Source organism: Hippichthys cyanospilos, chromosome 9 (genome assembly GCF_059441005.1).
Source record: "Hippichthys cyanospilos isolate Australia breed blue-spotted pipefish chromosome 9, RoL_Hcya_1.0, whole genome shotgun sequence".
In the NCBI taxonomy this organism is placed as follows: domain Eukaryota; kingdom Metazoa; phylum Chordata; class Actinopteri; order Syngnathiformes; family Syngnathidae; genus Hippichthys; species Hippichthys cyanospilos.
In genome coordinates this window covers 8,213,994-8,234,484 of record NC_142377.1, presented here as the reverse complement: position 1 = coordinate 8,234,484, position 20,491 = coordinate 8,213,994, and the positions used below count along the sequence as shown (strand labels likewise).

Here is a 20,491-nt window from a genome sequence, read left to right as displayed (position 1 = left end):
CAGCTTTGTCTTTTATTTGGAGAAAAGGGTAAGATGTTTAAAAGTTCTTTGAACCAACCTATTACTCCTTTTGAGTATTAACTGTAAAATCGTTTTTGCAGTTTTGATGCTCAAATTAAATCAATAACTGAAACGTATTCTTTGGAAACCTTTGTGGTATTTTCTTCTGCTTCCTTTGAAAACACCTTCTGACTTGCTTCAGATAATTAAAATAATATGGTCTATTATACCTGCTTTAATGTAAACGCAACATTCTGATTAAAATTTCCGTTTGTGGATTAGGAATTAAGCATCAAAATCCACCCATTTTTAATCCATTTAAGGGGCCAACACTTAAGCCATTTCTCTAAACTTTCATAATGCATCTAAAGCATATACTGTACTGTCAAAGACCACACCTAAACAATATAATAATTGCAATTTACCTCTAAATGAATCAAAAAGACAACACACAATCCGATCATTCTGTTTTTAATCAGCTGTCACAAAATGAGAAATCCATTGCAGATATCAAGGTGTCTGAGAGTTTGGTGGCTAGTTTGTCTGCAGAAGAAAATAGTGCACATTAAAAGGAAGTACGCATAATAGTACGACAACTAAAGTTAGGGCACAAACCTGCTCTTTTTTGTCGCTTCTTCCGCTTTTTGCCCGCAGCCAGAAGTGCCTGACCTTGTTGTAAAGGATCGACATTAACAATATCCTTCAAATCTGGAGCCTTGGATACAGGATCAGTTGCAGGCAAGACATTCTTCAACTTCTGAGATTTTATCTCCACTGTCATTGGTCCAAACTATTAGATGAGATAAAATAACATTTATTTGGGAAGGTGTGTATGGCGAGATTAACCTATAAATAAAGGGTAAACAATATTCTATCCATTTCAAACTTGTCAGTCATTTTTGTCACTACATAGAAAAGGCTCCTACATACTTCTGGATCTTGATCGTCCTCCATTGATTCAGCTTCATTGTATAATTCTGGCTCCTGTGCTGACTCCTCTTCCATTTCTTGGTGCTGGTTGCCGTTTGTCATTCCCATGTTTTCAATGCAGAAGCCAATTTGAATATTAGAACAAGATGAATCTGAAACACGGCATAGCACAGATTAAAATCAGGCTTGCATTCAAATGCACGAAATTGCTTTATTCTGAATCTGACAATTTGCCTACATGACCATAAGAAATTATACAAACGATTGCGAAAAGAGCACATTACCCGCAAGAACTTCCTGATTTCCTTTTTCAAGTTCATCCCAGTCAAAAGCTTTACCCATCTCTGTCACAATTTCAGCACTGACATGCATGGGAAGTGTGTGTGTCTCAGGCGGATGCGTGAAATAGCTGATCCTCCCCCTGAAAAACAATGGAATTAAAACTTATGTAGCATTACATTTCAAAGACCATGAAAATCAAGTAAGTGACCCACCCCGTCCAGTCCATCAATACGCTTTTTGCTGCTTTGTCAGTGTCAGGCAGGCCGCCCTTTCTTAGTTTCCCCTGGCGGCGCGCAAGCAACGCCAAGAACTCCAGAGCGGTGTGAAAGTCGGGAATGCCGTAGTGCTGGAGGATCTGAACATCCATCAAAATGTAAATAAGGCAATGCTAAAATGTTGTTACAACTTAATACTGATATTTTCCACTGTGAACAAAATTCAAAGCAAACAACATACTTGCGCTTTGTTGCAACGTCGAAGGATGGCTTCAACGGGAGGAACTGGATCAACCAACTGTTCAATTTTCACACAATTACGGAGAATCATTGCAGCATCACTTGTTGATGTTGCCATGACGATTCCAGGACAATCAAGTAGCTTAATGTGCTTGTCCAAGTGCACTTGTTGAAGGCACCTAAATAATGAGGAAATTCATCATCAGTGAGAATAGGATATGAAAAGCGGCAACTTGATAAAAGTTTAAAAAAAAACATATCTTGATACGCCATACAGTATATGCGACAGTTTTAATCTTTTTTTTTCTTTTGAGTTTTTTTTCACAGGTACCAGGAATTGGTGAAGGAAGGATCATCAAAACATTTACTCACTTTGTGACACCTGGAGTGGCTCCAACATTACATGCTCTTGACCTTTTTAAACTGTTGATCAAGCTGCTTTTACCAACATTAGGAAAACCTGAAAACAAGCCAAGAAGTGAAAAGTATGGCCGAATACCGATGCCAAGTATCGGGCCGATAACTGGCTGCATTTCAAAGTATCAATTCTAATGACAGCAGTCAATATTAGCATTATCGCTCTTACTTTTATGATTTATGATTTTTTTTTAAATGTACAGTATGTTGGGTAAGATTTTGCATCGTCTAGCGGTGAACAAAAAGCAAGTAATTTGAAAAAGCCACTATAAATGTCAATATGTACAAACGTATTCTCCCTCTATCCTTATCAAGAATGATATGACATAGGTCACACCTCTGACAAGTTTCGTTGCCATATTTCTACAACGATACTCAATGGAGAAGAACTATGCAAATAGTGGTGTTTTTTTTCATTCATGGAAATGCAGAGAATGACAGCCATGCTAATGTGAAAATAGGACGCGATTATCAAAAGGTGCTTACCTACAACGCCGACAGTGATGGCCGTCTTGATGTCAAGGTTGCGGCAGTAGTTACCGAGAAGCTTCATCAAGCAATCTGCACCAATACAAGCACTGGTGCTAAGGAGTTCTGCCGTGGCTTGGGTCACTGATACATTACTGCGTTTCTGGCAAACACAAGAGGCAAATTATATGGTGTAATGCTCACAAAAGCTAAATACACAGTGGAAAGAAAAAGAAAAGTAAGGGAACCTTTTGGAATTTCAAGGTTTCTTGACTGGATTTGTCATAAAATGTGATCATATAAAAATCAGCGGTTATCTATTTTTTCCAATGATGTCATCCCTTGTGCTGAAATTGTGTGCACAGAGAGTGTGCAAAAAAAAAATTGACAGAAATGTGAGACAAGTACCAAGTTTTTGGCCTGCTGTTGAGTAGATGCCTTGAAAGCCACTGTTGGAAACTCATTCCGCAGATATTTAATCCACTTCTCCACAATTTCCTTTGATACTAAATCTAAATTGGAAAAATAAATTCAGACAAGTTGTAGCCCAAAGTTAAATTCAAGCAGCTTTGTTTCCTAAGCACTTTAAACATGAAAATCCCATCTAGGAGAAAACATACCGATTTTGTTTAGGACCAACACGATCTTTTTGTTTGTTCCACTTTGAATGACTGCTTGCTCAACCTGAGGGCATCTGCAACCCAGTGGGTCACGTGCATCCAAAACCTCTAAGATCACGTCTGCAGCCTCAACCACCTTCAACACAGGAATTAAAAATTGTGTGTTAAAAGGGAATCAATCCAGCGTTTTAAATATGATAGTAATAAAGCTCATGTGTACACAGTAAGGTGTAAAATGACCTTTTTAAATTCTCTGTAATAAGCTTTTCTTGAATTCTCATTTTCAAAGTGTGCATGTTTTTCCAAACTCTGCAGCTCTGCTTCCTGTGAAGACACAAAGGGGAATATAGATGGCAAAACAGATGCGATATTTGAATCTTATCAGTGATGCTAAATTGCGGATTGTAACCCCGAAGCGGCAGGTAACTTATTTACCTTCTGCTCAAAGGCTCTCTGCCTCTGCAGGATGTCATTTTGAAAGCTTTGCAAATTCCTCCTCTTCATCAGCTGTTGTTCTCTGGAGATCTTTTGCTTTTCTTGGAGCTCTTGAAGCTTATTAGGTTAATATAAAAGAAATGTGCAATATCGTGTTTCCTGTATCTAATAATAACCACTTTAGTCTGATATTTGTACGGTGAAAAGTTTACCCTTTGCTTTCTGACTTCTTCAGGCTTTCTGTCTTTGCCATGTTGCATCTGTGCAACATGCTCCTTGGAACTTGTGGACCGCGAAGCATCAGCATTCTGTGTGCAGGGGAACATATCAAATATGTGGTGAGATTTTTCAATCTCATCCAGTCATCCTTAGCCACTAGGCTGAATTTAGCCGCGTTGTTATATGAGCCGAATCTACAATAAATTCTGTTTTAACGTTTTCTTTAACAGTCGTTTGTTTGCGAGTCGAATAACGTAACATTTGACAAAATATGGTGACACATAATAACATATAAGTATAGCTAACCAACTTTCAACTTTGTTTTTCTCTCAGCCTGCCTAGATCGGAAGTATAAACAAATCTCTGAAACCTACTGTATTAAAAAAAAAACACATACCTTTCGTTTCCCCAAAAAACCCAAGCGTTTAGCTCGCTTTTGCTCTGTAAAATACAAATCAAATACATAACAAAATGCAGCTGAAATCGTTTACGGTTGATTTAAGAGACAAATGTTCGGACCAAAATGTTACGCACTTGATTTGGACATAACTCCAGCTACACCGACTTCACGTGGGCGGCGACGATATACGCATGCCCAAAATGAATTCCGTAATATCCGGAATTTCAAAATAAAAGTTGTAGTTTGCGATTTGGGAATTTCGAATTAAAACATGTACGTACTCACAAGTAGTTGGGGGCGGACTTGTCTTAATTGGAGATGAACAAAAAGTTGCCACCCTATACAAATTCACACACAGAACATGACACCAGGATTTTCCTTTTCGTTTCGTTTTTTTTTTTTTTATCAAGTAAGGGACATTATACATAACAAATCAAGTTTGTTTTAAAAATCCATGACAATAGTTAATGTTTCAATTCATTCAATTCATTCAAATTTCTTTCAACCTGTCAAAATAGAAATTATTAGCATTTCATTTCGGATCCTATTTTTAACATTGCTTTAAATTTGAATGTATGTTGAATATTATAGTATTTTTGCACGATTGACCTCAATACATGGACTTTTGAAAAATGATTGTGAGTTTAAACTTTGTTATTGAGGACATGTCATTTGCTGTTTTGGGAATCTAGCCTTGACTGCTTGAATGTGTAAATGTTAATTTCTTTTCTCATGTTAATTATTTGTGCATTGTAAATCCCATAGAGGAATTGAATGAATGAATTAATGATTTATTGTGTGCACAAAATGTACACAAAATGTACACAAAAGAAAGAGATAACATTGAAAATACAGCCAAATTTAGAACATTGATTGAATTCTTTTGGATGTGAGGATATACTTTTTTAATGGACTCAGTAGTAGTGGAGTAAATATACACTTGGTCTGATATAACATGCCATCTAGTCCAGCAGCATTGTGTTGTTAAACTAATTCTTTTAAAAGATTATTAATCAGTCTCACCAAGCGTTATAGTAAACTGAAAAAAAAGAAAGCTTAGCGGCTTAGCCTTTGTAACAGTATAACACCCTGTGATTTATAACAAATGAAAGTTAGAGATTGATTGAATTCCTGCATTTTTTTTGTGTGCTTTATTTATTTGCCAGAAAGCTAGATATCCTATACAAACATTTGTAAGCAAAAATAAACAATAAATATCCGTGTACAAATCTTCAACAGGTTTAAGCCGGAGCCACAGAGGAGACTTCTGTCTTTGACGTGGATACTTCCGAGCCATCGTCGACTTGTTTGCCAAAGAGCTGCATGATGCACGTGCGAAACTGACGAACGAGACATCAAAAGTCAGATACGGTATTGATTTTGAATAAAGAACCATGTGAGCTTTACCTGTCGATTCATGAAAACGTAGATGATTGGGTTGTAGATCGTTGCGCTCTTGGCAAAGTATGCAGGCATTGCCGCAGCCAGAGGGTGGAAAGCATACCCGGGATTTGCCGCGGCAAAGCAGGCAAAAAAAGTGTAAGGACCCCAGCAGAAACAGTACGCCAGGATCATGACGATCACCATCCTGGATACTTCTCTCTCTGCTTTCTGAGTGGACTCCGATTCCTTCTGCTGCATGGCAACCTGCGACGAACAAGTCGGACGTTGTTAGATTCAGGCTTGGAACGAGGGCGAATGATGCTTTCAAAAACTTACAGTTCGGATAGCCCACCATACTGCAAAGTAGCACAGAACAATGATACCCAGTGGGATTAAGCAACAAGTAATCATGAGAACTATCATGTAGGACAGGACACCGGGGTCTTCACTCCCGCTGAATACGTCGGGCCCACAGGATGTCTTTAATCCGTGAGGCCAGTACCTGATGTAGAAAATCATTATTGGTTTCTGTATGTGCTGATAAATCAAAACCAGCACACTGTCAAATGAAAGACTCTCAAATGTAATCACACTATCGATGCTAAAACAGCTCAGTTAATGTATAAGGTATTCAATAAGCGACATTGTAACAATATCCAGAAGCTGTTTGAAATTAGGAAAGTGTGTTGATATGATTTAAGGGCCACAAGAACAAACATAGTGCTTTAAATCTGTTATAGGAGTCAATATATGGCCCAATTATGAAATTGAACTTAAAAAGCGTAAATCGATGGCTGTGCTCAAGGAGAGTTTTAAAAATATAGTATTAGAAATATACAAAAGATTACGTATAAGCTGAGTCAGATCTTGTATACAAATTTATGTTACATGTAAAAAATAAGAAATATGTGTGTGTGTGTATATATTTATGTGTATACATAGATGTATATGCATCTGTGTGCGAATGAAAAAAACATACAAACATACAGTACTTATAGTATGTATTTATATATTTAGAAATATGACTATATATGAGTTACATTATATGTTCATTTATTTATTTTAATGCTGACGTCTAATAAGAGGAGCTTGACTTGTTTTGTCTTTGATATGAAACAAAACCTATGAGAACAACAAGTAAATCGAAAACAAGGAGTAGGACTAGATGTTTTATATTACTTCCGTCTGATCAAATAAACCTCACTGAACTGCAATATATACAAGTTATTTTACTTGCTTCTTTATTTCCCTCAAAATTACAAATGTGCTTTAATGTTCAATAAAACAATAAATCAAACACGATGAGACTATCATACCTGCTCCATCCGAAGAGCGGGGGAGCACACCATAGGGCTGACCAGACCCAGGAGAATACAATTCCTCCTGTGGCCCATTTGGCATCAAATTTGATGTTTCCAAAAGGTTTGCATACTACTATCCATCTCTCCCAGGAGATGATGGTCAGGGACCAAAGAGCGGTGATACCTGTGGAAGAAGCAGCATTGTCAAGAAAAGAACACTGACTCGCGCTTCCAAATTCTCGTAAGGTCCACTCACCGCAAGTTGAGACCGTGAAGCCTTCAAACATACACATCGGGTGTCCGAGAATAAAATAACCAAAAAACTGGTTGCAAACACTGATAGTGCTAGCAAAAACAGTTTCTCCAAGATCGGCAATAGCAAGATTGACCAGAATCCAATTGAGAGGGTGACGGAGTTTCTTGAATTTTGCCGTCGCCACTAAGACCAGACCGTTGGTGAATACTGAGGCAATAACCACAAAACACATCCAGCATGTTGATACATTGTAAACCCATCGAGGGGCAATGTGGTAATTTGGACCTTCAAAAGGACCTGAGGAAAAAAAAAGAATGAAGAACGGTCATTTACAGTAACTCATTCGGGTCCAAAGACGTAATTAATTATATGTTTTAAGACTCCGGACATGTACTTATTTAATGTACTATTTTATTCAAATATTAGGGTAAAAGGTGTCTGAAAATACCTTGCACTTGCAATTCCTAAGACATAATTACACCTCTTTACAGAGTACAAACATTCAATCCCATTGATTTATTTACAGCATATGGAGTGAATTTTTAAAAATGATTTACCCGCTTGAAATATTAAGAATGATATCTATCGGTGTCTGATTTATCAAAGTTATGGAACTACATTTGTAGCGGTTTCTCTAGAAGTATTTTAATCAGCAGCTCAAGAAGATAGATCATGTAATATTAAATAAATATAAATAAAAGACAAATAACTTTTAGGAGTCACTACAATAAAATTTAGCAAAAAATTGATTTGTGTTCCAAGTAATTTGCTCCTAATTTGAAAAGAAAACTGTACTGTCTCTGTCATGAAAAGTATTATATTTGATTTGTTGATACCTGCAGAAACCCTGTTAAGATCCAAGTGGTACAAGGACCCTAGTTTGAGAACTACTGTCATAAAATAGCTGTAATTAGATATAATAGCGTTGTTGTTTTTTTCCCTTGTACGTCTCCTCAAATAGTCCGTTACATTATCACGTTCATTCACAAAACCTCTAGTTAAACCACTCGGCAAAAAACGTTTCTAAAAGCGTGTTGTCACCTCCAACGAGTTATTTGTTGTTGTATTTTTTGAAGTACCCGACAAGATCTACCACAATATAACCCAATGACATACAGAATGAATAAAAAATAAGAGAGACAATACTATACCTCTGGTATTATTGGTGTTTGTATAAGAAAACGCAGATTCCCTTGTTGTTTCTTGGTATCGCCTGGCGGCAAAGGATGGTTTATCCCAAGGGTCTGCCATTGTGATCGCGCAAGGAACTCCTGCGCCACACTGCCCTTTCTCACCAGTTGCACTCATCTTTAGCTTTTATACTTTTTCTTGCAGGGAACTCACATAGGATTAAGTCAAAATCAAATCATCGTCATTGGGTGACGCTTTGCCGCAACGCACAAGCCAATGAGCTACAGCTGTAATTAAAACCAAGACTAATTGGGTTAAGGCACCAAATGCCATAATAATCTTGTTGGAAAGCAGATTTCCGTCCACTCACTGAAGATGCGGATTAATTAACACAAATGGGACGTCAGTCGCATATCCGTACGGACTTGGGCCTTGGAAACCAAGGCGTAGGTCACACTATGGACACAAATAAAAGAAAACCAGGCGGAGACTGAAAGATATTGTCTTAGGCACAGGGACGCAGCACTGTTTGTTCACGCTGTCCTTGCTTGTATGCATGTGTGGGAACCGCTACTCTGTAATGTGCAAAATGAAGGCTTAACCGATTGTCTTCTATAGGGCTTTCATGTAGTATAATCAACTAAAATGTTATATCAAATCACTGTTTGCAAGGCAGTCAATATACTGAATTTATCCATCAAATTCATCACTAGTTAGCAGTCCATTTATTGAGCTAGCTAGCTAGCTATTTAGAACAATTAATTCAAAAACAAATCTCTGTTTACAAGGTAAATATAACATGGAATTAATTGACAGACTCAAATGAATCACTCTACCTATCAAACTATTTACCCTCACATCTAGCTAGCCAAATAGCTAGCTAGTTAGCGAGAGATCTAGGGGATAACAAATTTGCATCAGTTTCTTGAATGTCACTACAAAACGGCAAAATCACAATATAGGCCACTATGTATATTCAAGTGTACTTCTTGACATGTGATGGAGGGTAGACACCTACTGAATAATCTCCCTGTTAAAGAGAGTTCACCTCAGAGCAGGATTCAACACCCTTTTGATCCTAAACGCTCATGTCATCGTCCTCATGGAAAGGGCAGAGTAAAGGTGATTAACACATGATCTATGACGTGGGTGGTACTTTTATTTTTTACAAGATTTGAGGCTTTTGAGCCAAAATATATCACTCTGCCCACAGCCTATTTTGTGCGACCCAAAGGAGATTTTTGGATGTTGTTTGTTAATGTATGTTGTAGGAGACTGAATTAGTGAAATGTACGTGGGTATTTCCTCATAATATGCTAACAGGCAATCAATTGGACAGAACACTTGTGTGAAGAGAGTTCTAGAGAATTTCAGACGGGCATTTGAGTCCAGATTGCTTTTAATGGCGATCTCTTTGTCTTGAATATCTTACATGGTATCGTCTTGATTTAACTTATTCATAGCCAGCCCATTAAAAATTGATCTTTGACGTATCTAGCCGTCAATGGCAGTGAACGAGTTCAGAGTAAGAGGCTATAACTTCAGGATCTGTTTTAAAGTATTTTGCATTACATCTGCGTCGGTGAAACATAGTTAACTTTGGGTTAGCGTCAGTCAGGCAGGGCGGATGGATCAAACATCTGTCGTGAATCTTTGAAAACAGAGGGTTGTGTGGAAAATACATTCAAAAGTTCTAATTAAGTTCAATTGTAAGCATTTTAGATTCTTCCTGAAATTATATCATTTTTATCAGTATCGCTGAGTACTGAATGCATTTTTGGAGCGACAAGCTCAAGCAAATGTGAAATTAACTAATTCAAATTGGTTGCTTTCTAAAAAATCTGGGTGACCTAGTGAAATGCACATCTTATGCCCAAACTGACTAAAGCAGATTATACGGACAACTCAGGTCTCTCCACAGGACGGATTAGCATAGTTTAATTAGGTCTGACAATTTAATCTCTCCGGAACGACAGGTTAAATCAGAGGTTAGCCAGAACTGTTGGCATGGTTCATTAATCCGTCATTTATGTGATTTTAAGATGTTCACTTCATGGACAGGTAGATGACGCGCATATGTGATGCTGCTTATCCACCGGTGAGGACTTCAAGCGCAACAAGAAGATGGATGCATTTCAGGGGGTTGGAACATTTCTGTGTGTGTTTTTTTTTAATTCATGTATTACTTACATTTCCATCATGTTAGCATTTACTGCAAGAAATGTTTTTCTCCTTGTGAATAATTATTTGTTGGATTCTATCCAAAGAGGAGGCGACACCTGAACTCTGACGTTTCGAGGGCAAGTCTGGAATTCCGCTAGTTCTGAACTATTCACATTCAGCAAAAGTTCACTACTAGCAGAACTCAGATTTGCTCCCGATTAACAACAACACTTGAGATGCTTCAGGACCAGTGATTTTTTTTAATTGATTGATGAATATGGGTTAACCATTTTTAGCCTGGTGTGAAGTGAACTGAACCCACGTTTTCCAGCGGTCACATGTTCATTTGACATCAGATAATACCCCAGACTGGGATTTAAAATGCAAAATGGACAATTCTACATGTCAGTGAAGACTTTGTCATAACCATACATTTCTTTTCCGTCATTTAGTTTTTGAAGAAACTGGACTGGTAAGTAATCACGTATATCTGGTTCTTTGGTGGTAATTCATGGGTTAAAACAGTGAACAGGATTTTGGGTTGTGCTATAATTCTGAAAGTTATTAAAACTTTAGCTGTTATCCCAGTGACTTGTACTTCTTCTTACGTTTCAGAGCAGTGGTTCACAAATGGAGGTACGTATCATTTTAGAATATATTTTAAAAGAAGCATCCATGCAAAAACTTTTAAAACTAATGATTATGTTAATATTTTAGGGTGATATGCTGTAAATCCATAAAAATAGTATTTTATTTGGTAGTTTTATCAATTTAAGTCTCCTAAAACCTCAATCTGCCACATATCAGAAAAGTTCGACCTAAACTATCAGGTACCACATAGCATCGCCTGTCAATCACATGAAAACTTTATTCAAAATCAATTCAATCTTTTTGGGGCAAGAACAGAAATTCACTCTGACTCCAAACGCGGACACATTATGATGTTACGTTTTATGTGCACAAATCTTTATTATAATTAAATGGTGTGTTTTTTTTATTTCAAAATTGCCACTAAACAAAAGTTCCAAAGTTCAATAAATCAAATAATTACAGCACCCTCACACGCGTGTTTATTAGCAAACAAAATTGAAAAAAAGGGGGAAAAAATTCACGTTTGACATTAGTGGAATTAAGATTGAGAACCACTGATCTAAAGTGGCATTTTTTTTCAGTAGAATTCCTGAGTGTGGCGCCATCGAGGCACATGTCTATAATGCATGTTTCTACACACACAAAAGAGCAAATTTGATATGCCAGCAACATTTTTATTTGGTTGCACGAAAGCCAGCTGTTCTATTTTTTACGACCAAAATACATTTCTTTAAATATCATAAACAGAAGAATCACTAAAATTCTGAACTTACTCTGCTTTCTAATATATTTTTTGCTCTTGCTTTTTTTTTTCTTTTACAAAATGCCAAGTATATTATCGTACAGTATATTGCAATCAATAATATTTATATTGTGCAGGTGATCTCCGTTTACCAGGGAAGGCTTTAAGCGGGTCCAACTTTCGAGATTTCAGTGGTTGATTGACTTGTTGATGATTCATTGTCGTCGTCTCCACTCATCCCCAGCATCGACTTCATGCATGAGCGGAACTGAAAAGCAGAAGGAACACGAGAAGATTGCTTGGTGGATGTATAAATGTTCTCTTCTATATTATGAATGTGCTGTATTTGTATTTGCAAGCAGTCATAGACACCGTACATTATTTTTAAGTATCTCAATAGATTAAAACAAGTTTTTTTGTTTTTGTTTAAAGGGTTATTTACCGTTTTCAGCAGTAAATCTGATATTTTGTTCATGATGAATTTGATAATTTACCATTTACCGTTCAAAAACTGAGCCCTGACCACGTGATGTCACTTTCAGTGGACAGCAAGTGGCAAAAAAATGTTTTTAAAGTTGTGATTTGGATGTGAACAATAATGAAGTGATTAAATTCCCAACTTTTTAATCACAAAAATGTCTAAATAAGTCAAATTAAGTACTATAAAAGCATTGCTATGAAAGTGGCAGCAGAGGAGCAGTGAGTTCTTCTATAAAGTGACATTAATACCTGTTTATTGAGAAAGATGTAAATAAAAGGGTTGTAGACTGTGGAGGCTTTCGAAAGACAGGAGGGTATGGTGGCCATCCTCAGGTCGAAAGGTTGCCCACGGTTGTTGACAACCCATAGGGCAAAGGAGGCATAAGGCATCCAGCACACCAGGAAGCCCAGTACCATGACAACAACCATCCTGGTCACCTCCTTCTCAGCTTTTTGGGTGGAAGCCGACTCAGCCTGGGCTTTTGCAGCCTGTGCAATGGCAGATGACAGACCTGTCAGTACTGATGGAATATATATATATATATATATATATATATATATATATATATATATATATATATATATATATATATATATATATATATATATATATATATATATATATATATATATATATATATATATATATACTGTATATAAATTGTGACTTACCGATTTCAGAACAAAAAGTAGCTGCGAATAGCAGAAGATAATAATGAAGAATGGTACAGCAAAGCAGAAGCAGAATAGGAACATCACATAGGACTCATTATTAAACTTGTTGTCAGAAGTGTACCAGTCCGGACCGCAAGAGCATTGCATTCCTTCAGGGATGTACCTGAAGAGAGATATCTATTACTTGCATCAGTGTCTATGACTACGAAACATTTATAAGGCCAGAATGAGATTTCTGTCTGCTTTCAAGTACGTACCGACTCCAGCCAAAGAGCGGGGGAACTGAAGCAATCAGTGCGAAAATCCATGTTGCTACGCAGCAAGCAATAGCGTGATTGGGTTTGAAGGCGATGTTGCCGAGGGGTTTGCACACGACCAGCCACCTTTCAAATGCGACCACTGCCAGGGACCAGAGACTAACCATACCTGGAAGAAGACAGAAAAGAAAGAAAAAAGCTATAACTTTGCTCTCTAAATGTTTTAAACATGCACAATAATGTCACTGAGCACATTTGTAAGGGATGGCAATGCACATTTGTATAAAACTTAAAGTAAAGATTGACTACATTTAGTAAAGGAGTCAATAATTTTTTTTAGCAATGCTTGATTTTCCAATTAATTTGCTCTCAATTTGAAATTTAAAAAGTACTGTTTCTGACAGTTCATAATTTAATATTTTATTTGCTGATCCCTGCAGAAATCCAGTTAAAATCTCACATATAATCCCCGAAATGCTTTCATGTACCCGTATAGTACACGTAAAGTGAATAACACCGCACTGTCAGACAGATTCCTCATATCTAAAAAAAAATCCTCAAATTTCAGGAAACCCCAAAAATTGCAAATTTGTGCAACCATTTGCAATGCATTGAAAAGTTAGCAAGTGATTCTAAATACTTTAACAAAAAAATTGTGAAAATAACACCGGTACACGTGAAGTGACCAACATTATAAATATATATATATATTTTTAAACAATGTGATTCACTTATGAGGTTTTGCCTCGACGGCAGTGATATTTGTTTACCCTAATTTCTTTTTTTTTATTGTTGAGCTTCATGTTACAGTATTTCAAAGAATTAAATGCCTTCATATGCGGCAAAAACAACAACAAAAAGAACTATATTTTTGTGTTTTTTTTTTCCTTTTGTCATGCATATGCTAAACTCTAAAAAGAATTTATGGATGCTTCACAATGTTTCTGGCATATGGTCAAAATTGGCTATATTTATATACCACCACCTACAACAGCAAGAAAACACTTGTAACTATTAAACCTTTCAAAAACGAAACTACATGACAATCGATCACAGTGCACAGTTCCTGTAACTACATTTATTTGTCTGTTCATAATTCTTACCCCCAAGAGTGGCGGTAAATCCTTCAATCTTGCAGGCAAGTGGTCCTAAAATCATGTATCGGAAGGCAAAGCAGTAAAAGCAAGTGAAGGAGCCCACGCAGGAGACGAGTAGGTTGGCTACAGCCAAGTTGACCAAGATGTAGTTCAGGTGAGATCGGAGCTTCTTGTATTGAAAAGTGCATGCGATAGTGGCGATATTAGCAGCTGTGCCAGTGACAAATATGAAGAACATAAATGCTGACATAGAATAAAAAATCGCCTTGCTCCCGAGGTGGTCTTGGGGAACCAGGAATGGGCTGTATAAAGTGATGTTGTTGGTGTCCAAAGGTATGGGGATCCAGAAGTCATCTGGGAGCTCCACGGGACGAATTTGTCTCATTTTTCTACTCGAAGGTGTTTATATTGTTAGTCAAAGCTGAGAAAAAGTCAATAGAATGGTAAAAATGAGTTTTATAGTGAAGACCCTCTCACCCCTGCAGCTCTGTAATTGTGATCTAAATCTGCTTTTGTAGGAACTTTGAATGCTACTTAGTCTTGATATAATTGGCTTAAGAGAAGGATTTAAAGCTTTCTTTTAAGCCCCAAAAGGAACAAACGCTACGCACAAGCGTGCATATATGTGCTGTACTTCGACATCTAGCCTCCATTTGATCCGTTTGACGTTAGCTACCAAGTGAGTGACTGACATTAAAAGAAAAATAGGGCCGGGCCAATGGCAATTTTTTGGTGGCTGATGCAGATTTGTTACAAGAAAAAAAAATACAGATTTTGATTACTCATCGGATTTATTTTAAAATATTTAATGAATAAAATAGCATTTCAATAGGCTTCAATAACATTCCCAGTAGCAGGAATCAACAGTAGATTGTTTAAAAAACACTTACCTTTTGGGTTCACCGAACACACGCATGGCACAATAAATGAAGGTATAGGGAGATTCAAACTTTTCATATGTGTTTGTGTTTCCAGTAGTTGAAACTGAGTCCTATTTAACACATGTATGCTTAATTCAAGTTGCACTGTGTGTTTAATCTTTTTTTGTTTGTTTTTTAATGTTCCACAATGCTGTATGTGTGGAAAGAGGCCAAAACTTGTCACCTAATCATTGCTTGTAAAAATTAAGATAGGCTTTGCCTTGAACGACAGACAGAATTACAAATCCGCAGAATCGCTTCAAGAAGAAATATCATGACATTCATTTAAGGATAAAAGGTCACTTGTATAAAGTAACCGTAAATGGATAGTGTACAGGAAGGTAAAAAGTTAGAACAATTGGCAAATAACCATCTGGCTAATTATTTTTGGACGAGTTTGAAGGGCCATAATCGGGCGGATTAATTAGCTGGCCGATTTATCGGTCGGGCTCTAATCAATAATATTTGTTTTTAATGCAAGCCTCAGAAATTCTGACATTTAGATCCCTGTTTTGGTGGACAGTGTGCGAGTGTAGCTCAAAGTACAGTCTAACTATGGGTGGACTTTTCTTTCCTTTGATATATTCGAAAACAAGTACAGTTAGAAAGGGGTGTTTGCGCCGTTGTGGGAGCGAACAGAGGTGACTTAAAAAATGGCAGGGCCAGGGCAAAGCCAGTTAATCATTTGGATTTGTTACAGACAGACACAGTATTGGAAGTGGAAGGTGGCCTCCATACTTCACGGCCACAAACTTGTGGATGATGTTATTATGGTGGCCATGACCTTGGAGGGACTCCAACAAGACTGATTATTTCTGTGCATGTTTCTGTCCTACGCTGATTTCAAACCGGAAAAGACGATCAGGTCCCATTAGCAAAAAGGCAAAGTCGATTGTGTTCACTCCCACAACACTTGTTTTATAAAAACAAGCTTCTAAAAGCTCATGGAGACGATCTGTTGAAGAGACATGGTGACAGCCATATTTGCACGCTCTTAGCTTGACAAAAATTTTGTAGTTTGCAAAGATTATTGTCTTCAACCTTGCTATAAAAACAATCTACGAGCAAAGTTACTGGGATACACGCCTAAGACGAGACTCAAATTTGACAATATTTCAGTACCAGCCTCAAAAGCCACAGAGCGGACGTAGAAAAAGCTTGGCTACACAAAATCGGAAAACAGCGTGCCGCTTGACTAATGTATGTATGTATATGGGTGCCTGAGTGTGTAGAGGGAAGGATGCTAATGTGATAGCTCAAAAGCTAAAAATTAGTTATAAGGCATCTGCTTGCAGATAAAAATGTATATTATACTCCTAATTAAGACATAATTAATAGCAAAACTGAGATAAGCTACTGAGAAAAGTTGCAGCTTGACATGCTAAGATAACCTAGCCCGCATGTTTAGCAGTGTAAGTTTAGCAGTATAATAAGGGATTGAGTTAAAAAAAAAAGGGGGGGGGGGGGGCTTGTGTAATCGATTAAACTTTTTACACATCTGGCTGGAAATACATTAAAGCAGAGGATATCTCGCTTTCAACAGCAAACTAGAAGGACATTTAAGGATCGAGGAGACAAGACTTTGAGCGGTAGATTATTTGCGACATATACAGGTAAATCAGTTTTTCAAGTTAAGGATTTTAATCAATTTTCTTGGGTTTTATCCACTGTAAGTTGGTGTTGATGACAACCAAAGCACTCGTTTTGGTATCTGATCAACGCAATGGCTTCCATTTTCGCTCCCGCCAATGCAACACGACATTTTTTGTCTGATGAATCAGTTGTGCTATTTTTAATGATCAGATTCTGAATTAGAGGACCTTTCTGGCTCAAATAAATATATATGTGGGCCCATTTCTTCTTGACTAGTGTCAGAATACTCTATTTTAGCAATGACAACAACAATCACTGACAGCGAGTGGTGGGGTGGCCCATTCAATGACTTGACATCATATCCATTTACAGAATGACGTGGTCCATTAAAACTAGGGCGAATTTATTTCGGGGGATCTGTTTTGGTAAATGCAGGACTAGACTCAAACATTGGAAAACCAGATATTCATAAAAATCTACAATATTACTCCCTTTACAAGATCAAGATCTCAATTTGAGACACTTTAACTGAGTGTGCCTATGAAAGTAACACACCTTGTGCGCATTTACACCGTGCTTTTGAGCTAGATTTGCTCTGGGCATAAATATGTTTAACTTATCGGGCATTCTGTATTTGAAGGTGTGGATTTCTGTATGCAATAAATGTAACAAAAAAGTTTTTAAAAAAGGGATATTTCAAAAGAAAAAGCATTATAATAGATAATAAAGTTGTAAAAGCAAATCCACTTTATTATAATGGTTCTTTTTTTTGTTTTTTTTAACATTGCGAAAACATGCATTTATATTTATTTACAACTGTCTGACTCTTCAGTGGCATGCAAAACAACAAGACCACCATCTAAGCAGGCCCAACTTTGGAGACTTCAGTCACCGATGTTGTTGATGATGATGTCTCTTCATCACCGCTACTCATTCCCAGCATTTGCATCATGCATGACCGGAACTGTTATGGATAAAAATTTATATATATATATATATATATATATATATATATATATATATATATATATATATATATATATATATATATATATATATATATATATATATATATAATGAGCCACATAATAAGCAACAGACAGTATTTTTGATTAACAGTTAATATTGTTTGTTATTATTGTTAAACTGCTGGATTAGCAATGTAATAGTTGGCTGCAATCTTTGTGGAATTTTCGAAAAAAAAATACTGTAAAATACTGTAAGTGCACGACCTATTCCAATAGTTCTTGAAGGTTGTACTTGAAATCATGGGAGTTTTAAACACATTTAAAAAGTGTCATGCATGCAGAAATTCTCCCCCAATAATAAATAATTTATGTAAACATTCCACATCAAATATACTGTAAACTCATAAAAAGAATTACAGTATATATTCGTGAGGCTATTCAAGTTCATTGTCTTAAGTCATTCTCCCGTATCAGAAAGGTTCGAACCAAACTATCACATGCGACTCTGTCAATCACTTGAAAAGTTTATTTAAAATTAACCTAACCATGTCTTTTTGACAAAAAATCTTTACTTCCAAAGGAAGAGTTTGTGTTGATGATCATTTTTTATGAGCAGAAATCTTTATGTATTTACAGTTAAGTTTGCCATGTCTTATTCTATTTTTTTTTATTATTTCCACGTAGTTCAAGAGCCATTAACCAAAACTTTCAGTTCCAAACTTTAATACAGGTAAATGAGATGATGTCTCAGCAGTCCGTTTTAAGATTCCGTTTAGGATGCGTTGCCTGCACCAATAATCTTCTATCTGAACATTAAGTCTCAATTGTTTTTTCTCAATGTGTTCATTATGGAGTACTACTATTGGCAAATTCCACAAAAATGGTAGCCGCTTCTGACTTTGTTACATTAAATCTCAATTGTTTTTTTTTTTTTCTCAATGTGTTCATAATGGAGTACTATTATTAGAAAATTCCACAAAAATGGTAGCCACTTCTGACTTTGCTACTTTGGGAATTTTTCATTAAAAAAAAAAAATGCTAGGGTGCTAAGTGGACAAAATTAGGAATATGTAATCCAACAGACCTGTTTGTTAAAGACGACATAGATGATGGGGTTGTAGACCGCTGAGCTTTTTGAAAAGCAAGACGGTATGGTAGCCATTCGCAGGTCAAAGGTCTGCCCGCGATTTAAGACCACCCAAAGAGCAAAGGACGCGTATGGCAGCCAGCACACTAAGAAGCCCATCACCATGATGACCACCATTCTGGTCACTTCCTTCTCGGCCTTCTGAGTGGAGGCAGACTCAGCCTGGGCTTTTGCTGCCTGTGCGGAAAGAGGCAAACATATTTTCATAGTACCACAAAGAACAATTTGGAAGCTATAAGGAATAAATATATGATTTGTATTACCATTTTCATTGTAATGAGCAGCTGACCATAGCAGAAGACAATGGTGGCAAGAGGGACAGCAAAGCAGAAGCCAAAGAGGAACATCACATAGGATTCATTGTTGTATTTATTATTTGCAGTGTACCAATCTGGTCCACAGGAGCACTGCAGACCCTCTGGAATATATCTGCAACAAAAAAAATATATATAGACTCATAATCTCCTTTCTGTGGTTGTGGAATGCCAAAACTTGTGAAGTTGTGTCGACACTGACCTACTCCATCCGAAAAGCGGTGGGGCCGAAGCAATGATCGCAAAGATCCAAGTGAACACGCAGCAAGCGATAGCGTGGTCAGGTTTAAAAACAAAATTTCCCAGAGGTTTGCAAATGACCAGCCATCTTTCGAAAGCAATCACAGCGAGAGACCACAGGCTTACCATACCTTAGAAGGATAAAAAACAAAGCACTTAAATTTCTTTTCAGAGGATTGAGTATGTATGATATACAAGTTTCAACTCACCACCGAGCGTCACCATGAAACCTTCAATCTTGCACGCCAATGGTCCAAGGATGAAATATCTTGCGGAAAAACTGCAGAACGCCGTGGAAGAGCCCACACATGACACAAGAAGGTTTGAAACTGCCAAGTTCACCAGGATGTAGTTCAGGTGGGACCTGAGCTTCTTGTATTGGATGGTACAAGCAATGGTAAGGACGTTGATAAACGTTCCCACCACAAAAAGAAAGAACATGAAAGCGGCCATGCCATAAAAGGTGGCTGTACTCCCCAGGTGGTCCTGAGGGACCAGGAATGGACTAAGCGTTGTGATGTTGTTGGTATCCAGAGGAATGGGTATCCAGAAGTCTTCTGGCAGCTCATTGTTTCGATGTCCCCTCATTATGCTATAGTTTTGTTTTTTTTTTAAAAACACCTCACCACTTAATTGCTTATAATATGTGTCAGCCGATCACGTGCATCAAATAAATGCTAATAAATAATCCTGAAATTGATTCAAACTGAAGAGAAAATAAAGTGAAAAGAAACGGAAGAATGTCACAACACCGGTGACCCAATGTCTTAGATTCCGCAGGGCAGATGCTTTATACAAAACGGCAGGGAAACTACTAAGTCCCATTAAGGGATAAATGACTTATACAATTGACTAAATGATTTAAGTGTTCAATAATTGAGGTAATACATTTAGTGGTTCCGGTTTGGCGTTTGTTGCCAAATGGGCTAAATAGCTTTCTACTTTTTGTGGGCGGCTGAAGTCAAAGGTAATGTCACTGGAACACAGCTGATTTGGATTGCCTCGTT

At 37.2% G+C, this 20,491-nt stretch overlaps 4 protein-coding genes and 1 long non-coding RNA gene across 5 annotated transcripts; 1 reads left to right on the top strand and 4 right to left on the bottom strand.

The window, feature by feature from the left end:
- Nucleotides 1-455: 455 nt before the first annotated feature.
- On the bottom strand, nucleotides 456-4,446 carry gnl3l (G protein nucleolar 3 like). Its single transcript, XM_088422629.1, has 15 exons — nucleotides 4,361-4,446; nucleotides 4,224-4,267; nucleotides 3,820-3,915; nucleotides 3,608-3,724; nucleotides 3,413-3,496; nucleotides 3,173-3,308; nucleotides 2,961-3,064; nucleotides 2,571-2,715; nucleotides 2,040-2,127; nucleotides 1,669-1,846; nucleotides 1,425-1,567; nucleotides 1,215-1,351; nucleotides 931-1,082; nucleotides 616-790; nucleotides 456-543 (listed from the first exon to the last, which is right to left on the bottom strand). Exons 1-15 carry the CDS (start codon nucleotides 4,371-4,373, stop codon nucleotides 476-478), a joined length of 1,680 nt encoding a protein of 559 aa, XP_088278755.1. The 5' UTR covers nucleotides 4,374-4,446; the 3' UTR covers nucleotides 456-475.
- A 903-nt stretch (nucleotides 4,447-5,349) lies between these two features.
- LOC148418708 (red-sensitive opsin) lies at nucleotides 5,350-8,483 on the bottom strand. Its single transcript, XM_088422630.1, has 6 exons — nucleotides 8,318-8,483; nucleotides 7,167-7,463; nucleotides 6,926-7,094; nucleotides 5,946-6,111; nucleotides 5,634-5,873; nucleotides 5,350-5,566 (listed from the first exon to the last, which is right to left on the bottom strand). Exons 1-6 carry the CDS (start codon nucleotides 8,472-8,474, stop codon nucleotides 5,468-5,470), a joined length of 1,128 nt encoding a protein of 375 aa, XP_088278756.1. The 5' UTR covers nucleotides 8,475-8,483; the 3' UTR covers nucleotides 5,350-5,467.
- Nucleotides 8,484-10,341: 1,858 nt separating this feature from the next.
- On the top strand, nucleotides 10,342-12,214 carry LOC148418707 (uncharacterized). The gene is made up of 2 exons (XR_015866516.1): nucleotides 10,342-11,096; nucleotides 11,931-12,214. It is a non-coding gene; the product is annotated as an uncharacterized LOC148418707 (long non-coding RNA).
- On the bottom strand, nucleotides 11,705-14,933 carry LOC148418706 (blue-sensitive opsin-like). Its single transcript, XM_088422458.1, has 5 exons — nucleotides 14,309-14,933; nucleotides 13,206-13,374; nucleotides 12,946-13,111; nucleotides 12,523-12,762; nucleotides 11,705-12,061 (listed from the first exon to the last, which is right to left on the bottom strand). Exons 1-5 carry the CDS (start codon nucleotides 14,685-14,687, stop codon nucleotides 11,957-11,959), a joined length of 1,059 nt encoding a protein of 352 aa, XP_088278584.1. The 5' UTR covers nucleotides 14,688-14,933; the 3' UTR covers nucleotides 11,705-11,956.
- Nucleotides 14,934-17,539: 2,606 nt separating this feature from the next.
- Nucleotides 17,540-20,270, bottom strand: LOC148418705 (blue-sensitive opsin-like). The gene is made up of 5 exons (XM_088422457.1): nucleotides 19,694-20,270; nucleotides 19,447-19,615; nucleotides 19,194-19,359; nucleotides 18,868-19,107; nucleotides 17,540-17,779 (listed from the first exon to the last, which is right to left on the bottom strand). Exons 1-5 carry the CDS (start codon nucleotides 20,070-20,072, stop codon nucleotides 17,675-17,677), a joined length of 1,059 nt encoding a protein of 352 aa, XP_088278583.1. The 5' UTR covers nucleotides 20,073-20,270; the 3' UTR covers nucleotides 17,540-17,674.
- Nucleotides 20,271-20,491: the final 221 nt, after the last annotated feature.